At 39.4% G+C, this 22,570-nt stretch overlaps 1 protein-coding gene across 5 annotated transcripts in view; it reads right to left on the reverse strand.

Moving 5' to 3' along the window:
- Positions 1-1,633: 1,633 nt before the first annotated feature.
- ENTPD1 (ectonucleoside triphosphate diphosphohydrolase 1) overlaps positions 1,634-22,570 on the reverse strand; it is a 100,551-nt gene continuing 79,614 nt past the window's right edge. For all 5 annotated transcript variants that reach the window (XM_053922411.2, XM_053922413.1, XM_053922410.2 and 2 more), the window contains 3 exons: positions 12,464-12,580; positions 8,611-8,748; positions 1,634-6,550 (listed from right to left, as the gene is read on the reverse strand). In XM_053922411.2, coding sequence (XP_053778386.1) covers positions 6,344-6,550; positions 8,611-8,748; positions 12,464-12,580 — 462 coding nt within the window. In that variant the 3' untranslated portion in view covers positions 1,634-6,343. The remainder of the gene's footprint in view (positions 6,551-8,610; positions 8,749-12,463; positions 12,581-22,570) is intronic.

Genomic DNA, 22,570 nt, shown 5'->3' on the forward strand with positions numbered 1-22,570 from the left:
TTCCCATAAGGCCTCTACCAAGAACACAGTGGTAGTACACTGAAGAGTAGGGGCAGGGCAGAAAAGCTGGGCAAAATCCCTTTGAGGCCTCCCATGTGTCCACTGAGTGTGAGGCGGTAGTTTCCCAAAGGCAGAAGACAGGGCTGACAAATCTCAGGAGGTGCAGAAAACTGACAAAAGAAGAAACACTTGAGGATCGTTGTGTAAGAGAAGGAGTAAGCTTTGTTAAGTGGCACTTGAGCTGGCCCGCTGTGGAATGGGTTGCCAAAACAAGCACAGCAGTCAGGGAGTACCACTTACCTGGAATGGTAAAGTAGTTAAGATCTTTGACACCCAAAGGTCCCTGGACAGCAGTACTGGGATTACCTGGCAGTTAAAAATGTAGACCTCGACTTCATGCCAGACCTACCGAACCATTTTTTATTAATTAAAATGTAATACTTTTTATTTCAACAAGATCCCTGGGTGAGTCATATACACATTAAATATTGATTAGGGTGACTTACTAAGGTGCATTCTAATCCTTAAAATTCTACTTTAATATGTACAATCAAGAGCTGAGTGGTTAGCCGTACAGAAACTAAATGTATGGTCCAAGAAGGAAAATTCACTGTGGATAATCAAAGAGGGCTTTGTTGAGGAATCAGGAGTTGAGCTGGTCCTTAAAAGCTGGAGGAAGAGGATGGACATATCAAGAGATAATATAAATAAGGATACTGAAGCAGAAATAGCGGTATGGACCAGCCCTCTGGCAGTGGACAGAGATTAACTAGGACTTTTACCTGGTTCCTCCTAAAATGCCCTGAGCCCAGCTTTTCAGAATGAAATAGGTCACATATCTTACCCTCAAGCAGCATAACCCAGACACTGAATAGAATGGTCTGAGTGTCCTACTGAAGATACAGATAAAGGGCTGTGGTAGCAAAGGAAAAAAGCAGTTTATTCAGAGTTGGAGATTTGGAGAACACTTCACTGAAGGAACATTTAAACTGATCTTTGAAGGTAGAGCGGGGACAAAGGTATTCCAAGTTGAGCAAATAACCTGAACAGTGTCAGGTGAAGAATCAGGCATGGATCAAAAGACTCAAATATCTGTTGGAAAGTTTCACCTTATTTTGTAGGCAATGGAAAGCCACCAACAGTTTCAGGTGGGGAGCCATGTGATTGGGCCTGCTTTTTATACAGATTAATCTGGCAGTAATGGATTGATGACAAGACCATCATTCCTGTTATCAGGTCTTTACTGGGGTGGTAACAATAAGATTGGAAAGGGGAATCAAAATAAAAAATGGTGAAAAGGAAAAATGGGCAGGTCCTATTGATGAAGTTGATTCTGATCTTGGTTACTTAAGGCAATGATGCCATTAATCATGGTAAAATGCAGGAGGAGGGACAGATTTAGGAGGAAAGTAGAGTTCAGCTTAGGTGATCCTAAGCACACTCTATTCCCTGCCTAACTCCCAAGGCTTTCTTTCCTCCCTTTCACATTATTAGGAGTTGTTTCTTTAGGTGACAGGATCCCACTCGTCCATGACTAATCGTTCGCTGGTGAGCTTTGCTATTTAACAAACACACAGAAGGGACCTAAAAACAAAAAGTCAACTCAGGTGCTCATGATGCCATGATTGTATCATAAATTTAAATTTAGAAATTTATTTAAAATAGAAAAATGCAAAAGGTATAGCAATGATTTTATCACATGTACAGTCTTAAATGCCACTTCTAAAGAGAAGGCTTGTGGAGACACTTCTTTCCGCATTATTAAAAAATCCATCGTAACTGTGGTAAAACAGGGTGTGTTCAGTTTATTAGACTCGTACAAATGAAAATTTGGGTAGTTAACTATACATGGTCCTAAGCAGATAAAATAAGGACAATAAATAGATACATGGTCTCTTAGAAAATCTACCATTTTAGAAGGGGAGGCTAATTCGGCAGCTTCCAGAGCACCCTGGTTAAGGCTGTGGGAAGGAGTTGCAGTTTGATGACATCTTGGAAGTAATGACATGTTTTTAAAAGAATATTCCATGGAAAGATAAGTAGATTGTAATTTACAGAAGACATACTTTACATTTGAGTTAGTGAAACACTGTGGTACATTGAAACCTGGGCCCGATGCTTCACTCCTTCTCTGTTAGAATTAATCATCCATGTCCTTTGCCATATGACTTTGCCATTCTTCGCAGTGTTTTTCCAACTTGCTAATGTGGGGCTTGGTCATATGACTTAAAATTTTGGTCAATAGAATGTGGATGGAAGTGACAGGCCGCCCTGGCCATTATCTTATGGCCAGGGATTCTATGTTTCCGCTCAATCTCTTGTTTCCCTGACATTCAGCATGAGAATATGACTCAGGAAACCACCAGACAAGGATAATGTGAGACGCATACAGCAGGCCTGCACTTACTGCCTGAAGCAGAGCTATCCAGCTGAATTGGAGACCCATGAGCGAGAAAATCAATGTTTAGCATGGTAAGCTACTGAAACTTTGAGGTTGTTATCATTAATTTTTTAAAAACTGAAGCATATCATTAATGAGCACAGCTGACTAGGAGCAACTGCCATGTTCTTACAAGATAGCAATGATTAGCACCTGAATCAGAGAGGGACCAGACCAGTGTGGGTGAAATTTGGCTCATATTTTAAACTGACAATAAAAAGAACATACTTTAATAGTGATTTTATGATTTTATGGTAAATTTAGTGAGCTATTAAGAGGCTTATCTTTATTTTAATATTCAAATATACATTTTGGCCATAAAATATAAGCATCAAAATTACTTGTATTATTTTTGAATCCAGACTGAATTTTCCAAAGGTTGGGCATGTTGGCCTGAATAACAGGCATCTCTGTCTTCACAAAAAAAGGCAACAAAACCTGAGGAATAAAGTGAAATACAGAGCTGGAGTCTTAAAAACTTGTTTAAGAATGTTAAACTTCATAGATAATAAATAATATCAAGAAGGTTATAGCATCTATACCTGTTTTTTAAAAAGCCTTCCCTCAGGAGAAAGACAAAACATTATTGCCTGTGTCCTTTTGGCTCTGCATGTAGTTTTTAGATTGCTGTGCTATCCAGTACAGTAGCCACTGGTCACACATGACCTGGAGCATTTGAAATCTACTAGTCCTGATTAAGATGTGCAGTAAGTATAATATACACACAATAGGTTTCAAAAGCTTAATATGAAAAAAATAAACATCTCATTAATATTTATATTAACTACATGTTAAAGTGTTCATATTTTGGATATAGTCACTTTATTAAACTCTCCATAGTAACCTAGTTTGATTGTACCATATTTTTCTTCCAGATGTCTTGATTGATACAATATTAAAATGAAGTATACTTTTTAAAAACTTTTATTTATATCACATTTTATTTTCTTATTAAGGTGAAACTTTTATATTTCTATCTTTCTGTCCCTGTCATACACACACATGCACACCCTAATTAACTTCATTTTTTTTTGTCTACAGAAATAACCACTTCTAATTTTAACCCCTGTGGTTTCATAGAAATAGAAAGTTTCCCACTTTCTAAAGGAATGGGGTGACCAGAACCAATTTTGGGTGAAAGTCCAAGAAGGAATGGTAATCATTTATGACCAGTGGGCAATCCATTATTAAAATTATTTGATAGTAATCTATTTTATTTGGCCTTCCTCATCCAGAATGGCCAATAGCAGTTTCCTAGATCTGCCTCAAAACACTCTTTCCCTATAACAGATTAGGTTGTGCCTGCTGATCATCTCCATGATTTGAGATTTATAAGTGGAGTTTGGCTCCCAAACACCTTTAAGGTTTCATTAGCAGGTAAGAGGGGAGAGTCCAGGCAATAAGACAAATGGAATAGGAAAAATTTCAGTGTTTACAAAAGGAAACTTGTGAATTCTAATTTCAGCTTGCCGAGGGGTAGTGTTTAGAAAACAAAAAGCCATAAACTTGGGGCAGAGACTTGAGTTTCAGTATCAGTTCTGCCATGTACTACTTTGTGTGACCCTTGTTTGTAAAATGGAAATTATACTCTTGGGGGTTTTTTTAGGACCAGAATAGATAATGTGCCTGATGGTGCTTTGTATGTGCAGACATAAGTAAGAAAGGAGCTGCTGCTAGTGGCTCTATTTATATGACCTTTTATTTTCATCATTATCATCAACTACTATTTATTTGATTCTGATTTTGATTATTTTATTTGATTTGATTCTGCTGTTCAGTGAGCAAGCCATATAATTAAGGAGCCAGGAGTACGGGAATCATTGATAAGCATCATACATCACATATGTTAGCATGCAAAGTATATGAACAGAATATCAGCGTTGCCATGACAGCCTTTGTGAACTTAAAGCAATGTTAAATTCCACGTCCATTAGGAAATAGGTCATGTGTCTACTTCCCTTTCCACCATGCCCATAAACCGTGTATTCATGCATACTTAAGTGCATGCTTGGAAGTTATAAGGAGACTGTCTAGTAGTATATTTGGGAGAGAAAATAATGGTTTAGTGCATGCCAGGCTTTAGCTCAGCCTTTTGAGCAAGTAACTTGACCTTTCTTAGCCTCACCTGCTGCTCCTATGAAGTGGAATGATAGTATTCCATATTATTGTGAGGATTCCAGGAGAAAGTAAACGTAATGCACTTGGTCACAGAGCATAGTACACAACAAATGCTCAATAAATACTAGCTATAACAGTATAGCTAACTACTATTAGAAAGAGGTTAAACATGTCCTAATTTGGCTTCTTATTCCTTATCAAGGTACAACAAGTTCATTTGTGGGTATCAGAGAAGAAAATGTTCCTGTCCACAGCTTTATTACACTTATATCCACCTGGATATTGTAAAAAATGACTTGGTTCTTCAAGAAATGTAGGGATATTTGGCTTCTAGTTTGTGGGAGAGCTTTCCCTTCTCCCCTCCACCCTGCCCCACATCAGCTCAATAGTCACTCCCCAGATCCAGAGATGGAGAGCCTCGGGCAAGGTCAGAGTAACACATTGCCACTCCATCCTGCTTAGAAGGTAACTCTTAATAGCAATCCTCAAAGGAAGTGGGCACAGGGTCTCTTCATATTTCCGTGACAAGGTCCATAGCTGCAGTTTCTCTCACAAAATATTCCATGGAGTAAGTAAGTAGAACCCATGCTTGTGTGACAGGAGTAGCATCAACACTTTCAGGTCTGATTCCTGGCACATTTTGATGTATAAATACCGTAACAGCAAAAAGGTGCAGCACACTGCACTAATGCAACTTTCTCCCTAAAGTAAGCCCTGGGAAGTGAGATACAGCATGGCTTTAAAATCCAGTAGCATTTTCATGGTGCAGTTAGTATATTGCATATTAACTGAAAGGTTGGTGGCTTGAGCCTCCCCGGGAATGGTCTTGTCTCTAGCCAATTTCTTGGTGATGAAAATATTCTGCAGTTAGGTGGTGGTGATGGTCGCACAACATTGCGAGTGCAGTGCCACTGAATTGTACGTGTTAAAGTGGTGAATTTCATGTTATATGTATTTTACTACAATAAAAACAAAACCTCAATAACTGCAGTGGAGGATGCACTTCCCAACCCAGCATTGTAACTACATTTTTCTTCCTGGTATGTATACACTTACCATGTAATATATACCCTGATATCTGAATGCCTGTATGTACATCAGCTTTTTAGAAATCTAGTCTGGGTGTTCAACTGTGTAGCATTTTGGCATCACCCAGGAACGTGTGACCCATCCATATCCTTGTTTTGGCTCGGATTAAGTATAGTATTAACTGGCACAAGCACATAAATTCCCTTGCAAGACTCTTTGGTCCTAGACATATTTGCCTAGTCTAGAAAATTCTCCCATGCAAAGGCAGGCTGAAATGGAATGTGTGTCTGTCTTCTCCAAAGGCACTGTATGGCTTTCTTAATAAATGGGAAATGGGAGAGAAAGGGTCTGTAAGAATACAGCTGAGAATCTTCTTTTAGCCAGCACAATTTCTCAGCACAGGACTCAGGACTCTGTTCTTCTGGACGAAGCCAATATTGTTCTTTTATAAAGCAAAGGTCATGAAAGGTGGCAGGTTTTTAAGACCTACATGAGCACAGAGTACAAAAAAGGAAGGAGGGGCTGGAGTTGGGAAAGACTCACAAAAGAGACAATATCCACCAGGAAGTCTTTGAGGCAGAAGGTGGTGAATACCTTCCAGGGAAAGGCTTCAGTAAAACCAAGGAAGCTTTATAATGGTCAAGACTGGCCTTCGTGAGCAAGGAAGGATGATGACCTTGCGCACCACTGTGGCAGAAAGTGCTCCCTGAACAAGTTTTTTTTCTCACTCCAGCCAGCAGATTTCAGCTGCTCCTGCTATACCATGTCTTTCCAGAAAATTGAAGGCTTGTGAAAGATAATCAAGCCTATGACAACCACTGCAATCAGGATCAGAGAGAAGAAGACCATGAGGAAGACATAGGTAGAATGGGAGAGAGGTGTGGACATCGGCTGCTCAGCTGGGATCATGTTGGTCAGGTTCAGCATGTAGCCCAAAGTCCATCCCACATCAGTGTTCCGGATCTGCAAACAGTGAGGAAAAATCTGTTGTTTCTGGTGAGTTTTCATGCAACCCCATTCATTACACTTAAGCAGCCAGAGGATAGAGAGCACCGCGTTCAGTTCTCTACAGGGATTACTTCTATGTTCTAAACTGGGGGGAAAATGGAGCAGGAGCACGTGATTATGGAGAGTTTGGAGCCTCACTACTATATTCTCAAAATTCAGAGAGGATCTTTGTGACAAACTGCCCAATTCTCCCATGGAATTTAAAGAGAACTTAAATGGGCCTTTGGAGATTTGCATTCCTCGTTCATCGTGTGTGTGAATGTTGGGGGTCAGGGGTTGGGAAGGGAGGTGGGAGGTGACAGAAGGCAGGCAAAGCATTAGGGATAATGATCTTTGTCAGGGCTGGGAATCTCATCCATATAAAACCAGGACTTCTTTATGATGCAACTATGGCAGTTGGAAGACAGCATATGCAGGGGAAAGGATTCTTATTAAGTGATCAAAATATGCTCTGACCCTGCCTCGTTCCTAGGAACATTTTCCAGTTGCCTCACCACTTATTGGAGTATATAGTCTATGAATAATAGTTTTGGAAATATTTTTATTACATGAGTTATACATGGTCACGGTAGAAAAGTTAGAAAGTACACATAATCCTAAAAAAGGAAAAACCACCTATACTTCAACACCCAGAAGTTGCTGGTATTATTTTGTGACATATCCTTCCAGTCATCTCTGTGAAGTTTTCTTCTTCACAAAAAAAAAAAAAAGAAATTAAATTGTATGTAGAATCACTCACTTAACAATACCTTGTAAGCATCATCCCATGTCCCTTAAAGGAATTCAATAACATCATCACTGGCATGAACTGCCTTATATGTTAATTTTTACTCACCTTATCCATTATTTATAAATCCCAGAAATGGAGTAAGTAGATAAAGTAAGGTGCATATTTTAGAGCTCTTAGCACATATTGCCAACTCAGTCTCCCCAAAGGTTGTGCCAATTTACCTTCCAGCCAATACCATGTGGAAATGTTCCTCTTTCTTAACCCATTACCAATACTGGAATTAATCTCTAAAAAAACCATTTCCCTTTATAGGGGAGAGGAACCTTATCTGACTGTGGTGTGTCAAGGAAAGCTCCAGAACTAGAGTCATCCAGGGTTTAGAGATACTGGATTATTTATTGGAGTTCAAATAATATAAATCACTTGTAAACTTGATATAGACATGTCCTTCAAACAGACAAAATAAACTAATGGGAGAGAAGGAAGATGGATACTAAAACAAGGAAAGAGTTGTATTTGAATTATCCTCAAGGCTGCTACAAGTCCTCTGCCTTAATGGTTTTCTTTTTGCTCAAAATCACCAAATTTAATAAAGGGGTAAACTTTTTACCATCATTGGGTATAAGCATAAAATGTACAGAAATACTGCTCTTGATATTTTTCAAGTGTGAGTTGCCTGTCCATGAGCCACGGTGCAGATGTAAATGCTTCTCTGTCTGGATACCTGCAGGTGGCGCTACGATAAAGCACAGCAGTGAGCTTTCCTCTTTAGGCTCCTGCTGAGCCTGGCTTCTAAGCAAAGACCCTCATTCACAGCCACTCATTGCTTTCTTCACACTGAGTTTTCAGATTGGTCAACCTTAAAGGTACAACCAACCAACAAAGACTTTACCCCCTTATGAGAAACCATAATCATCCTTTCCTGATTCATGGAAGGGGTCTTCAGGATGGATGTTGAGGTCAGCACGCAGAATCACTGTGGCTACTAAAATACTGTAACATTACTATAACATCTCACTTTTTTTGTTTTATAAGGAATTTGTCACTGTTATGTAAGCAGAAAGGAGAGTCTGAGAATGCAGGAAGCTCTCCTTAGATAGGATATCTACAACTGGATGGTCAACAAAACTAGGAGGGTTTGGCACAAAATGCCAGTGTGGGTTAGAGGTGAAGTGGTAGAATAGGACATCAGGCCAAAACTTAAATCAGGTTGACTCCTACCTCTTTCAAGCCCAAAGCTGCTTCAGTCACAACAACCCAACCCCCACCCCAACCCAATAAGTACCTGGCCCATGAAATGAATATTCTTCCAGTTATCAGGTGTGAAATGATAGCCCGTCTGAAGAAGAGAGATAATGTAAGTTCCGGAAAAGCAGTATTCACTCAGGTACTTCTCCTTCACATCACCAAAATTCGTCTTCAGCTGGAAATGAAGTGAGGGAAACATCATGCTTGTGTAACAGGCAACTCTCCAAGATCTCTTTTTCAGTTGATCAAGAGGGGGAAGCCTCAGCTCACATGGACCTGAAAGCTGTCCTCTCCAGCAGGATTTGGGAATGGTGCTGTGCTCCTTCAGTGGGTTCTATTCGCTGTCCTTACTTTTTTTTTTTGCATGTAAGTCATGCAAAGGGGTCTTTTTGAGTGCTTCGTGTGTTCACCCTACTCCTGAATGAAGGAATTAATAGCTACCTGCCAACCCTTGCCTTTACTTTGCCTAGTTGTTGTGAATATATGCCAGGATGCCCACAGCTGGCTCTGCTCCTCTTCTCCCCTCAAGGCCAACAGGCCAGGACATCTCTAGTTCAGCTCAGAGTTCTTTCTACTGCCCTGTTCCTCAGCCCTTGAGATAGACATTCCCTCCTGTAGTACATACACCTTAGGAAGTGAGAGCGCTAGCATTTGTTAAGCATGTACTAGGAATTACGCCAGGTGTTTTATATGTAGGGCTTCCTGGTTGCCTGCCTACCCCTCTTTTGCCCAGATTTCTCTTCCCTCACAAGGAATACCCCATCTCTAACCTTTAACTGCTAGCTGGAGTCTTTCAAACTTGGCTCCTGTCAGCCCTCAATCTCTGGAAAACTAATTCCACACCTAGCCTGAATTGTCTTGCTCTGATGGAATTCTTCAAATGACCCAGCTTGGAAACTTTTTATCACAGTCCTTGAAATTACTCTTTGATCATCTCCTCTGTATGTGATGTTCTCCTGAGACCTTGGTGTGACATCAATTGATTTTGCCTGACTAGGTCCCTACCCCTTGCTTTCTGCACTCTGCTTTTCCTTTGTCAAAAGACCACTTCTCCCATTTGATGTAGTCCTGGCAGGCCAGTCAAACAAAAAACCCCTATGGGATACAAATTTCAAGAATCCACTGCCAGCAACCCCACAGGATCTTGAAGGCTTGCCTATCCCTTGGGGGAATGCCATTTTGGCCTAATTTCCTTGAATTCTTCAACATTCTTATGCCCCTCCTCCTTCTGGGAAACTGTACATTGGCTATGCAATCTAGCCTGCTGATGATTATTTATGATACTAGCCAACAATATAGAAGCCAAAGGCATCCACCTGGTACATCAATCCAGACTTGATCATGTTTTTTTTTTTAATACCAGTTGACACAAAATACTATATTAGTTTCAGGTGCACAACATAGTGATTAGACATTTACATAACTTACAAAGTGATCACCCCAGTAAATCTAGTACTCACTGACATTATACTTAGTTATAATAATACTGACTATATTACCTGTGCTGTACTTTACGTTAAAATAATTTGTGTTTCTTAATCCTTAAACCTTTTACACCCCAGAATTGATCACGTTAATCCTTGTGGATTCAATACTATGTGCTCTCCAAACAGGATGAAAATTCACCCTCCCTTGCGTTTTATTTCCCCTGCCAAAGAAGGGACAGGCAGCACTGTTATAGTATGTATAAAGCACCTAGCCCACTTTTCAGCACATAATATATGCTTAACAATTGGTAGCTCTCTGCCTGTCAAAGGTGTTTAGAAGGGACATTCCCACACTAAAGTCACACTGGGATGGCAGTTCCTCCTCATGTTGAGGATAGCAAAAAAAGAAGAAAAGAGTTACCCTATAACAATATTTGACAACGAAAAAACCCCAAACTATGCTCTTTCCATATAGATGAACAATGCAGTTAGAAAAAATGAGCACTGGTTGATAACACCCATCTCAACATTCTAGGCTCTGGATCTCATCTACAACTCCATTCCCCACCCACCCCATATTCCCACATCCCTCCCCCACTAAATGTTTTAGAATTTCTCCCAAATGCAGGCCTTTCTGACCCTACTTCCCAGGGCCTCAGCTCCTGAACAATTCCTTACGTGACTTACCTGAGCAGACATATAGGTCTGCATACTGGGAGATTCCCAACTGAATGTAATCTGATGAAATAGGAAGTAGATGAGGGTAAAGAGAGAAAACCTGACACGAGTTTTCACTCTGAACAAGAAGTAATTTTTTTTCAAAGTGCAGCCTCAATCTCCCTCCTTGGCAGCCATACATAGGCCTGATGTCGAATTTCCCCAACTCCAAGATGTTCATCTTCCTCCACAGATCACCACCAACTGCAAAATGCCTCCCCTAAGTGTTTTGCAAATTGTAAGGTGCTGGGCCATATTTGAGCAGCTCTTTCAAAAAGTCCTGAGCCCTGGTGGGGTAGCTCAGTTGGTTGGAGCGTTGTTCCCATATGCCAGGGTGTGCGTTCTATCCCTGGTTAGGGCACATATAAGAAGCAACAAGTGAATGAATAAATGAGTGGGACAACAAATTGATGTTTCTCTCTTTCTGTCTCTCTCTCTGTCTCCCCCACCCTCTCTCTCGCTCTCAAAATCAATCAATATATTAAAAAATTAAAAAGAAAAAAAAGAGCCCTGGCTGGTGGAGCTCTGTGGATTGAGCACCAGCTTCGAACCGAAGGGTCACCAGTCCGATTCCCAGTCAGGGCACATGCTTGGGTTGTGGGCCAGGTCCCCAGTAGGGGGCATGCAAGAGGCAACCACAGATGTTTCTCTCCCTCTCTTTCTCCTGCTCTTCCCCTCTCTAAAAAGAAATAAAATCTTTTTTAAAAGTTTAAAAAAAAGCCCTAAATACCCTTCCTTCCTATGTTAACTCAAAATACTTAGGGAGAATTCCAAACCTCCAGGCTCTTGCACAACCTTTCTTCCTCCTTTGTCATTGCTGATGAGAACAGCATCCATTTTTAATTAATTGCATTTTTTCAGAATGAAAGCACCATTCACTTTTGCAACGGTGTCAATTTGAAACAGCTGCTGTTTTGCACTATCCCTAGAATCTAGAGACCTAGATGATCTTTTTAAATGAGAGTAGACCCCATAGCTCTTTTCTTCCTGGAAACTTTTATCAAATAGCACCGAATCTTGAGTGACTCAGTGCCTCAGACAAAAACATTGTGCTTCAAATTTATAAGTAAGAGATATTTTGGACCTGGGCAGTGGAGAAAGGGTCTTAATACAATGGTGTCTGTGGAAGGTTCTGTGAATTGCCCATCTTTCTTGCTAATAAAACTCTAATTTGGGTGTTTGGGTAGGGGAGTGGGTGACAATGTGCCCAGATCCAGGAAGCAGCTCTTGATGGATCTGAGGCTCTCGTCCAGTCTTAAAATCCTGTGCACTCCGTTCTCCCATCCAGTTCCAGCCAATGAAATACAAGAGAAACTGCTAAAGAGCTTCTGGGATTGTTTTTGCCTTCCTGTAAAAAGGAGTAGATGTATCTGGTTCTACCCTTCTTCTGACCTTGAGCGTGGCTGTGATCCCTGAAGCTAGATCTTGTGTCCATGAAAAAATAGGCATAACAACAAAACAGAAGTAATGGCTGAGTTAGAGTCAAGCTGCTGCTGACCTGATGCCAGCAGCTGCCTACTGCCAGACTTCTCATTAGGTGAGGAACATGAGACCTTTTTTGTTTAAGCCATTGAATGCCGAGTTATTAGAAAATGTTGATGAACCCATTTCTGATTGCTCCATTTGGGCTTCCCTAACATGTTTATTGTATCTTGGTCAAATTAGCACAACCTGAAGGGCAGATTCCCATCCTCTGTTGTTAAGGGCACAGAACAATGGTAATAGCTACTATGCCTAGTCACTCACCTCTTTCCAAGGCCGAGAGCAGAATTTTTTTATTGTGTCAATCATCTTTTCCTGAGAGATGGGTTCCTCTGATGTAAGGTTTAAAAACTTCATCACATAGTAATAAGCTGAAAATGCCTGCAAAAGAGAGATGCAGAGTTTTGCAGTGTCCAACACAGAGGGACACTGACTTTCCAGAATGTCGTACCCCTAGTGAAGGTGCCTGGAAATCTCTATTGAGTCAATTCATAGGATTTTTTATATTTCAGACCCTAGCAAGATGGGTCACTTTGCTTCTGACATGTATTTCTGATCCAGTTCGTAGCTAATTTTCTCAATAACTTTAATGGGAGAGTCAGGGAGAAAGATGGGTAAAAGATAAGACAAAAAAGAGGAAGAGGTTACTAAAATCCCATCTTCAAAAAACTATTTTAGAGATCAGACCCTTGTCTGAGGTATCATTGGCAAATATGTTTTTCCATACTGTTGGTTCTCTTTTCATCTTAATGCTGTTTTCTTTAGCCATGCAGAAGCTTTTTATTTTGATGAGATCCCATTTGTTTATTCTTTCCTTTATGGCCCTTGCTTTAGGGGACGTGCATGTGAGGATGTTGCTGCGTGGAATGTCTGAGATTTTCCTGCCAATGTTCTCCTCTAGGACCTTTATGGTGTTACAACTTATATTTAAGTCTTTTATCCACCTTGAATTTATTTTTGTGTATGGTGTAAGTTGGGTCTGATCTCCAAAATATATAAAGAACTCACATGACTCCACTCCAGGAAGACAAACAACCCAATTAAAAAATGGGCAAAGGACTTGAACAGACATTTCTCCAAGGAAGACATACAGAGGGCCCAGAGACATATGAAAAGATGCTCAGCATCACTAGCCATCAGAGAGATACAAATTAAAATCACAATGAGGTACCATCTCACACCGGTCAGAGTGGCCAACATAAACAAATAAACAAATAAACAAATGTTGGAGAGGATACGGGGAAAAGGGATCCCTGGTACATTGTTGGTGGGAATGCAGACTGGTGCGGCCACTGTGGAAAACAGTATGGAATTTCCTCAGAAAACTAAAAATGGAACTGCCCTTTGACCCAGCAATTCCACTGCTGGGATTATACCCTAAGAACCCTGAAACACCAATCCAAAAGAACCTATGCACCCCAATGTTCATAGCAGCACAATTTACAATAGCCAAGTACTGGAAGCAACCTAAGTGCCCGTCAGCAAATGAGTGGATCCAAAAACTATGGTATATTTACCCAATGGAATTCTATGCAGGAGAGAGAAAGAAGGAGCTTATACCCTTTGCAACAGCATGGATGGAACTGGAGAGCATTATGCTAAGTGAAATAAGCCAGGCGGTGAGGGACAAATACCATATGATCTCACCTTTAACTGGAACCTAATCAACAAAAGAAAAAAGCAAACAAAATATAACCAGAGACATTGAAGTTAAGAACAATCTAACAATAACCAGAGGGGAGGAGAGAGGGGACAGTGGGGAGAAGGGTTTTCAGGAACTACTATAAAGGACACATAGACAGAACCTAGGGAGAGGGTAGAAGCAAGGGAGGGAGGTGGGCTTGGCTGGGGTTGGGGGGAGTGGTGGAGGGTAAATGCAGACAACTGTAATTGAACAATAAAATAATTTTAAAATTGGAAAAAAAACCTTTTAGATAAATTTTTTATCAAAAACTGGAAAATTCTATACAGGGGTATTAAAAGTTATCTCTGAATAGCAATTATGAAGTGCTTTTGTACTGCTTTCTTTAAATAGGCAATATTTAACAACTATTTATTGCAGATCTATCATGAGCTAGGTACAACTGAAAGGTTTTTAAAAATCATTATTATAACATAAATGAGAACCATAGAAAAAGTTAAAAGTACAAATGAGTAAAAAAGGAGACATTTGACTAACATAACCTAAATTTTATCACTCAGAGACAGCTAGTATTAAATATGATATAGGAAAAAATAGATTTTACCTCCATTCTAATAATACATCTAATTTTTATCACACTTTATACTACGCTATAACTTCCTTTTGTACCCTTATGGTACGTTTTTAGAGAGGAAAAACTAACTGAGCAGAGCTTGCTAGATGAGGCAACTGAAACCCCAGCTTTAGTGCTTTTTCTCTTTCTTGCCCTAAAGGATGCCAGTTTTTAGGGGAAATCATTTTGGAGGTCATAAGAGCATGTCATTTGCTTATTTACCAAACACCCTGAGCTGTGTATGCCAGGCACTGGGCTAAGCCACAAAGTCTACTGAGATTATTGGAGGGGAGTAAAGAGATTTCCCTGTGCTAGAAGTATCTAGATTAGGGATTATATTTTGCCTTCTGTAAAATTACTGAACTAGAAGTGACTGTTGAAAGGAAATGTGATTTTCAAAAAAGTCAAGTGCATTCCTATATCATTTTCATGGGCAAAGATACAGGAGGGCAAACAATAGGAGTTAGCAGGGATCCTACTGGGGGCTCAGTTCTGACTCAGAGAACAGGACAGCTATCCTTTGTCGGACAAGTTCCTGCTGCAAATAGGTCTTATGCTTCAAGTCCAGCCAAAAATAAGTCTAATGCCAGCTTCTTAACAATTGCATTATTTTTTAAAATATTCTTATACATATATAACATCTTATTTTAAAACATGAATGTGTATGTATTTGTCCTTTTTAATAAGTTTTCTTTTCTTTTTCATTTTTTTGTTTGATTTTCTCCTCCATTTCTAGTTCCAACAAGCTCACATTAACAACTTAATATGAAGCCTTCCATTTTTCTATTGCTCCTATAATCATATACAAACATACATATATAAGGATTTGCTTTTTATATGAAATTTTAAACATTCTGCATCTTGTTTTTCTTACTCAACAATATTTTGTGGAACACCCCCAAGTCACCTGGAGACACTCTAAAGTATCCCCTCCTGGTGGGCATTCCCTCAATTCCAGTATTTTTGCCTGTGAGCAATACTGCTATAAATTCTCCTGTACACTTAGCCTCTGAATTTGTATGCTCATTCCTTTGGGGAAATTGAGCTCCCTAGGAGCTTGGAAAGACAGCTTCCATATCCCTGGAACTTGGGAATTCCAACATTTTAAATACCAGATGCTGGTTGCAGAACAAGATCTTGGTATGGTCCTCTCTACTGTCTTAACCCAAGACACCAGCATCTCTTGTGTGGACACTGCAGTGGCCTCTTATTTGATCTCTATGTTAGCTTTCTAGTGCTATTCTAATCCATCCTGCACAAGGCAGTTGCAGAAATCTTTTAAAAACAACTTTGATAATACCACTCCTCTGCCTAGAGCCTTCAGTGACTCCTGATTATACCTAGATTAAAGTCCAGACTCTCCCAGGTCTCTCAAGGACAGGTATGGTCTAACCCTTCCCACCTTGCCAGTGGCATCTCATATTCTTTCCCACCTTGCCCACCACATCTTAGCCACCTTGACCTTCAATCTTTGCCAAGGCTTTCTTCTCTGCGGTTGCATACTTGCTATTCCCTCTGCTGGAATTCCCTTGACTTCTACATCTCCTCCTCAGAAAGATTTTCTAGTCATCTATCTAGACTAGTACCCTCTGTTACTCCCTTTCAGAGGACTCCATCTCTTTCTTCCCAGCAATTACCACAGTCTGATTTGCTTTTGTCCATTTGCATTTCTAGTCTCTTATCTGCCTGCATCTAGAATGGCAGGACCACATCTGTCTTATTCTCAACTGCACTAACATGGCACTTGGCACATGGAAGAGCTGTATAAATGTTCAAGTGGCAGAAAACAGCTTTCCCTCTAGTTCCTAGAGCACTGCCTAGAATGTAAGAGACACTCCCCAAAGCAGTGTATAGATTCAACACAATTCCTATCAAACACCAATGGCATTTTTCATAGAACTACAACAAATAACCTAAAAATGTATGTGGAACTACAAAAGACCCTGAACAGCCACAGCAATCTTGAAAAAGAACAAATTTAGAGGTATCATACTACCTGATATATCAAACTATACTACAGGGCTACAGTAATCAAAACAGCATGGTACTGGCATAAAAACAGACACATAGATCAATGGAACAGAATAGAGAGCCCAGAAATAAACCCATGCCTATATGGTCAATTAATATTTGACAAAGGAAGCAAGAACATACAATGGGGTAAAGACAGTCTATTCAATAAATGATGGTGGGAAAATTGGACAGATAAATGCAAAAAAAAATGAAACTAGACTACCTTCTTACACCATACATAGGAATAAACTCAAAATGGATTAAAGACATATATTAGACTCAAAACCATAAAAACCCTGTAATAAAACATAGGCAATAAAATCTCAGACATTTCTTTCAACAATTTTTTTTATATATCTTCTCAGGCAAGGGAAACAAAAGAAAAAAAATTAAAAATGGAATTACATCAAATTAAAATATTCTGTACAGAAAAGGAAACCATCAACAAAATGAAAAGATAACACCCAAATAGAAGAAGGTATTTGCCAATGATTCAATAAGGGGTTGAATCCAAAATGTATAAAGGACTCATACAACTCAACACCAGAAAAACAAATAATCCCATTAAAAAATGGGCAAAGGACCTAAACAGACACTTCTCATAAGAGGACATACAAATAGCCAATAGACATCTGAAAAGATGCTCAAGATCACTAATCATCAGAGAAATGCACATTCAAACCACAATCAAATATCACCTCACACCTGTTAGAATGGCTATAACAAATAAATCAACAAACAAGTGTTTGTGGAGGTGTAGAGAAAAAGGAATCCTCATGCATTGTTGGTGGGAATGCAGATTGGAAAGCAGTACGGAGTTTCCTCAGAAAATTTAAAATAGAACTGCCTTATGACCCAGTGATTTCTGGCTACTTATCCAAAGAAACCCAAAATATGAATTCAAAAGAACATATGCAGTATTATTTTCAATTGCTAAAATATGGAAGCAATCCAATACCCATCAATAGGTGAGTGGATAAAAAGTGGTGATACATACATACAATGGAATATTGCTCAACCATAAAAAAGAATGAAATCTTACCATTTGCGATGGCAGGAATGGGCCTACAGGGTATTATACTAACTGAAATAAGTCAGAGAAGGACAAATACCATGTGATTTCACTTACATGTGGAATCTCAAGAACAAAATAAATGAACAAACAAAATTGAAACAGACTCATTGGTACAGAGAACAGACTGATGGTTCCCAGAGGGGAAGGGGATTGGGGGTCTGGGTGAGAAAAAAGTGAAGGGATTAAAAACTACAAATGGGGCCCTGGCCAGGTGGCTCAGTTGGTTGGAGCATCCTCCCGTACACCAAAAGGTTGCAGGTTCTATTCCCCGTCAGGGCACATACCTAGGTGGTAGGTTTGATCCCCAGTTGGGGCACACATAGGAGGCAACCAATTGATGTTTCTCTCTCTCCCTCTCTGTCTCTCTTCCTCTCTCTAAAAATCAATAAACATATCCTTGAGTGAGGATTTAAAAAAGAAGTACAAATTGGTAGTTACAAAATAGTCGTGGGGATGTAAAATACAGCATAGGGAGTATAGCCAGTAATATTGTACTAACTACGTATGGCGCCAGGTGGGTACTGGGAATATCGGGGGAAACACTTTGTAAAGTATGTGACTGCCTAACCACGTGCTGCACACCTGACACTGATACAAAATAATATTGAATGTAAACTGTAATTGAGATTTTTTTTTTAAATTTAGAGAGACACTGAATCTCTTGACTGAGAGACTGGATTAATTCTGAGACTGGATAGCTATGATGTACACGGCTAATGCCTGGAAAAGGTGCCTCTTATTCATTAAAACTACATATATTAAGAGTTAACTGATTGTGGGGCAGGAGAGAGAGGAAGATTTTTCTATTTTACTTTTAAAATTTTTATAGTGCAAGAACCTTTAAAAAAATTTTAGGTGTCTGATACAGTATTGTGAACTATTAGGACAATGTTATACAGCACATCTCTAGAACTTAATCATCTTGTATAACAGAAACTTCATGCCTGTTAATAGGCAATTTCCCAGGTTCTCCTCTCCCTAGCCCCTGGCAACCACCATTCTACTCTCTGATTCTATGAGTTCGATTATTTTAGATAACCTAATATAAGTGGAGTCCTTTGATATTTGTCCTTTTGTGACTGGCTTATTTCACTGGGCATAATATCTTCAAAATTCATTTTCATCACATATCTCAGGATTTTCTACATTTTAAGGCTGAATAATATTTTAATGTAAGTATATACCACATTTTCTTTATCCATTCATCCATCAGTAGACTTTTTAGGTTATCTCCGCATCTTGTGCTGTAATGAGTATTGGAGTGCTAATATCTCTTCCAGGTCCTAATATCAATTCTTTTGATATTAGTGATACAAAGTGAGACTGCTATATCATATGGTAGTTCTTTTTTTTTAATTTTTGAGAAACCTCCATACTGTTTTCCATAGTAGCTACACCATTTTGCATTCCCACAAACATGTACAAGGGTTCCTCCTCATTGAAGAATTAAGAAATTCTGTTTCTTTTGCTTTTTCAATAAGTAAAAATCATTTTAAAAATATGAACAAACTGAAACTTTCTATAGGTGAATTTAGCAAAAAATTGAGCCTTCAGTGCAATACATAGCAATCAAGTCATCAGGGTTTCCCAGTCCATGCCACCCCCTACCCCCAAAGTTCTGTGTGCCATGGGCTCTTGAAAATTTTCTCCTGAACATTTTCAGAAGCCTCCCTTTAGCATCTAAGAATCCTGCCCTATTCATTTCTCAAAATGTAAAAGGTGCCCTTTTCATTGTTTTTGCATCAAAATAAGTAACACAGGGCCCTGGCTGGTGTGGCTCAGTGGATTGAGTGCCAGCCTGTGAACCAAAGGGTCACCAGTTCAATTCCCAGTCAGGGCATATGCCTGGGTTGGGGGCTAGGTCCCCAGTAGGGGGAGCATGAGAGGCAACCACACATTGATGTTTTTCTCCCTTTCTTTCTCCTTCCCTTCCCCTCTGTCTAAAAATAAATAAATAAAATCCTTGAAAAAAATACAAAAACAAAATAGGTAACATGTTTATTATATAGAATTATTATGAATTAAAAATGAAGGTCTCTCCTTAATCTAACCATCCCCTAGAAAAAATACACTTAATAATTTCCTGTTTAATACCTGCAGCATATATATGTAAAATATTAAAATATATGTATATATTTTACATAAATGTGATCATACAAGACATAATGTTTTATAATCCTACTTCTTTTCACTCGATAATAATACATCATGGGCAAGTTCCTATGCAGATTTACCACACCCATTTAAGTGACTACAAAAGGGTACTATATAGATATATTATAACTTAAACAATCTCATATTCATGAGTATTTAGGCTTTCTAATATTTCACTGTTATAAATATGTTACAGTGTACTTGCATCTTGTACCCTTGCTTTGGGATAACTTTCTTGGGGTAAAATGTTTGCTCAGAAGGCAAATATATTTTATGAGTGGAAATATACTCTAAAAGACAGGAAAATGTTCATATAGCAGTCCGTAATAGCCCCAAATTGGAAACAACTCAAATGTCCATTAACTATAGAAGGACTAAATAAGTGTCAGTGTATTCATGCAAAGGAATGCTACGTTGCAATGAAAGAATGAAATCCTGTTACATGCAACAACATAGATAAATCTCAGACAATACTGTGGGAGAAGTCAGAAGAAAAAGGACACACACCGCTTGCAAGAACTGGCAACACTAATCTATGGTGATAGACGTCAAAGTAGTGCTGTCATTTGAGAAGATAGTTATCACCTGGGAGAGTGGACACGGGAGCTTTTTAGGGTGCTGGGATGTTCTATACTTTCATCTACATGAAGGACTCATAGGCGTATCCCTTAAAAACTATCAAACTCTAGTCTTAAAATACGCACATTTTTGCAGGTATGCTAGACTTCAATTTTAAAACTGGAGGTGAGCATATTTTAAATATCCATACACATCTTGTCAGATCCTCGTTCAATAAGGTTGGATCCCTTTTGAGGTATAAGAGATAACTTCTTATTTAACCCTAGAGCTTAAAATATGTTCTATTTTCTACAAGTCCCAGTAGTGGTCCTTTATATGCCCATCCAAACAGGGTTATTCATTACTTCCAAAGCCTGGAAGTATTTTCTTTCCAAACTCCTGAACCACGCCTGAATCCTCAATCTTCCTAAAATCATCACCATTTCCTGTACTACAGAAATATGAATTTATGGACCATAAACCTCAAACAAAGGCATGTAAAGATAAAAAAAGATCCTTAAGCTTGGGAAAAAGCTTCTAGAATAACAGAGGCAAGCATCCTGCCTGGTCCACATGGGAACCCACTGGACTACTTTCAGGTCTCTGAACGCGTTTTACTCTTTCCCACTGCCAAACTGTGCATGCTGGCCTTCTCCCTACAATGTTCCAAACGCCAAAGTTCTTCCTGTGAATACACAACATTCCAGGCTCTCTGTCAGGCCCCCAAATGAAAAAGTGAAAAAGTACACCATCTCTGCCTTCCAGCGCCTCAGGACCTATGGGAAAGCAGACATGTCAACTATAAAGACAAACATTCCCATCAGCCAAATTTATGCAATTTTAACCTACCTACAAATGCAATCCATTCCTGTTCAACTTAATTGAGTTGGTTTAAGTATAGCAGTCTATCCTCTCTCAAAGTTTTTTCTTGTCTTTTTGATATTAATTACCCACCTCCCTCCCTGCTCCCCCAACTTTGGAGAATCTCCCAGGGAGCCCTGTGTCCACTCTGACATGGCTTCTGAAACTGTGCCCATTAAAATCACCAGTAACAACTTTACTGCCAAAATCAATAGTCATTTTTTTCATTCCACCTCTTTCTTGATTTTTGGCTGCGTATCATTCACTCATTTGTTCAATATTTACTGAGTACCAACTATGTTCTAAGCAGTAACCAAAACAGATGAAAATCCCTGTCCTCTGGTGGAAGGCAGCAGAACTCCAACAAGTAACAGATAGTGCGATGGATGGTAACAAGTGCTATAAAAATAAAGCCTTTTGTTCCCACCCCCACCCCCGTATACAGGGGTAGGCAAAAGGAAGTTTACAGTTGTTTGGAAAAAGACATGCAAGTTATGATTTTTACAGTAACTCTATTAACTCAAAAGAATGTCACAGTGCCACAGTGCACTTAAGTACAATTTCTTCAGTGCTCAAATTGCCAGCCCTCATTGACAACACCTGCAAAGAAGGAGTCCACTGGGGTGAGAGGTCTGGTGATTGTGGTGGCCACACCACCTGGCTCATCAACATATCCATCTGCTGGGTACTCCAACTATAAACCTACATTTGCCCGCCTCTCCATAGAGCCTCTGTGCAGATTAGAGAAACCCACAGAAAAAGCATAGTTCATTTCTAATTTTTTCCAAACCTGATGCAACTTATTTCAGGGGTCCTTTTATCATGAGAACCGCTGCCTAGTAATGTAACTGACATTCCACCTTTACCAGGTTTCCAGGGAAACAAATCCAGAACGTTAATCTAAAGCCAAATTTTCCCATAAAGGAAGAAAAGGGGTATCTTATTTTCCAAAGGTCCGATCAAAAACATATTGACAGTACTCTGGGAAAAAAAGATAAAATGAAGCATTGTAATAATAGAAGGAACAGGCATTACAGTCTAGTCTCAAGATTCTGCTCCAAACTAAAAACTTGACTTGTTCCCCAACCCCCATTTTGACTTCACTACTCATTCTAACTTGTATTACTAGATATGAGGTTGGCTCTGCCCTGGCAGGAAGCATTTCAGAGGCAGAAGTAGCATCAGTTGCAGGGTTGTTTGTCTCTGGCATATGTATCTGTGTTTGCTTTCCATACTTCTGAATAGACTTGACCTCTGACACTTGTGTGGCATTCACTCCCAGCCACTGCCCTGTGCAGGCTCATGGTTCTACTTTAATCTCTAGTTTTTATGTACTTTTTGTTTTAGATTAAGGGCTCAAATGTGGAATTCATAGGGCCACTTCAAGGGATAATGATGTCTTTTAAATTGTATGCAAAGATTTTGTCATACATTTATATGTTCATTTTTCTGCTT

This window comes from Desmodus rotundus, chromosome 4 (genome assembly GCF_022682495.2).
Source record: "Desmodus rotundus isolate HL8 chromosome 4, HLdesRot8A.1, whole genome shotgun sequence".
Taxonomy (NCBI): Eukaryota; Metazoa; Chordata; class Mammalia; order Chiroptera; family Phyllostomidae; genus Desmodus; species Desmodus rotundus.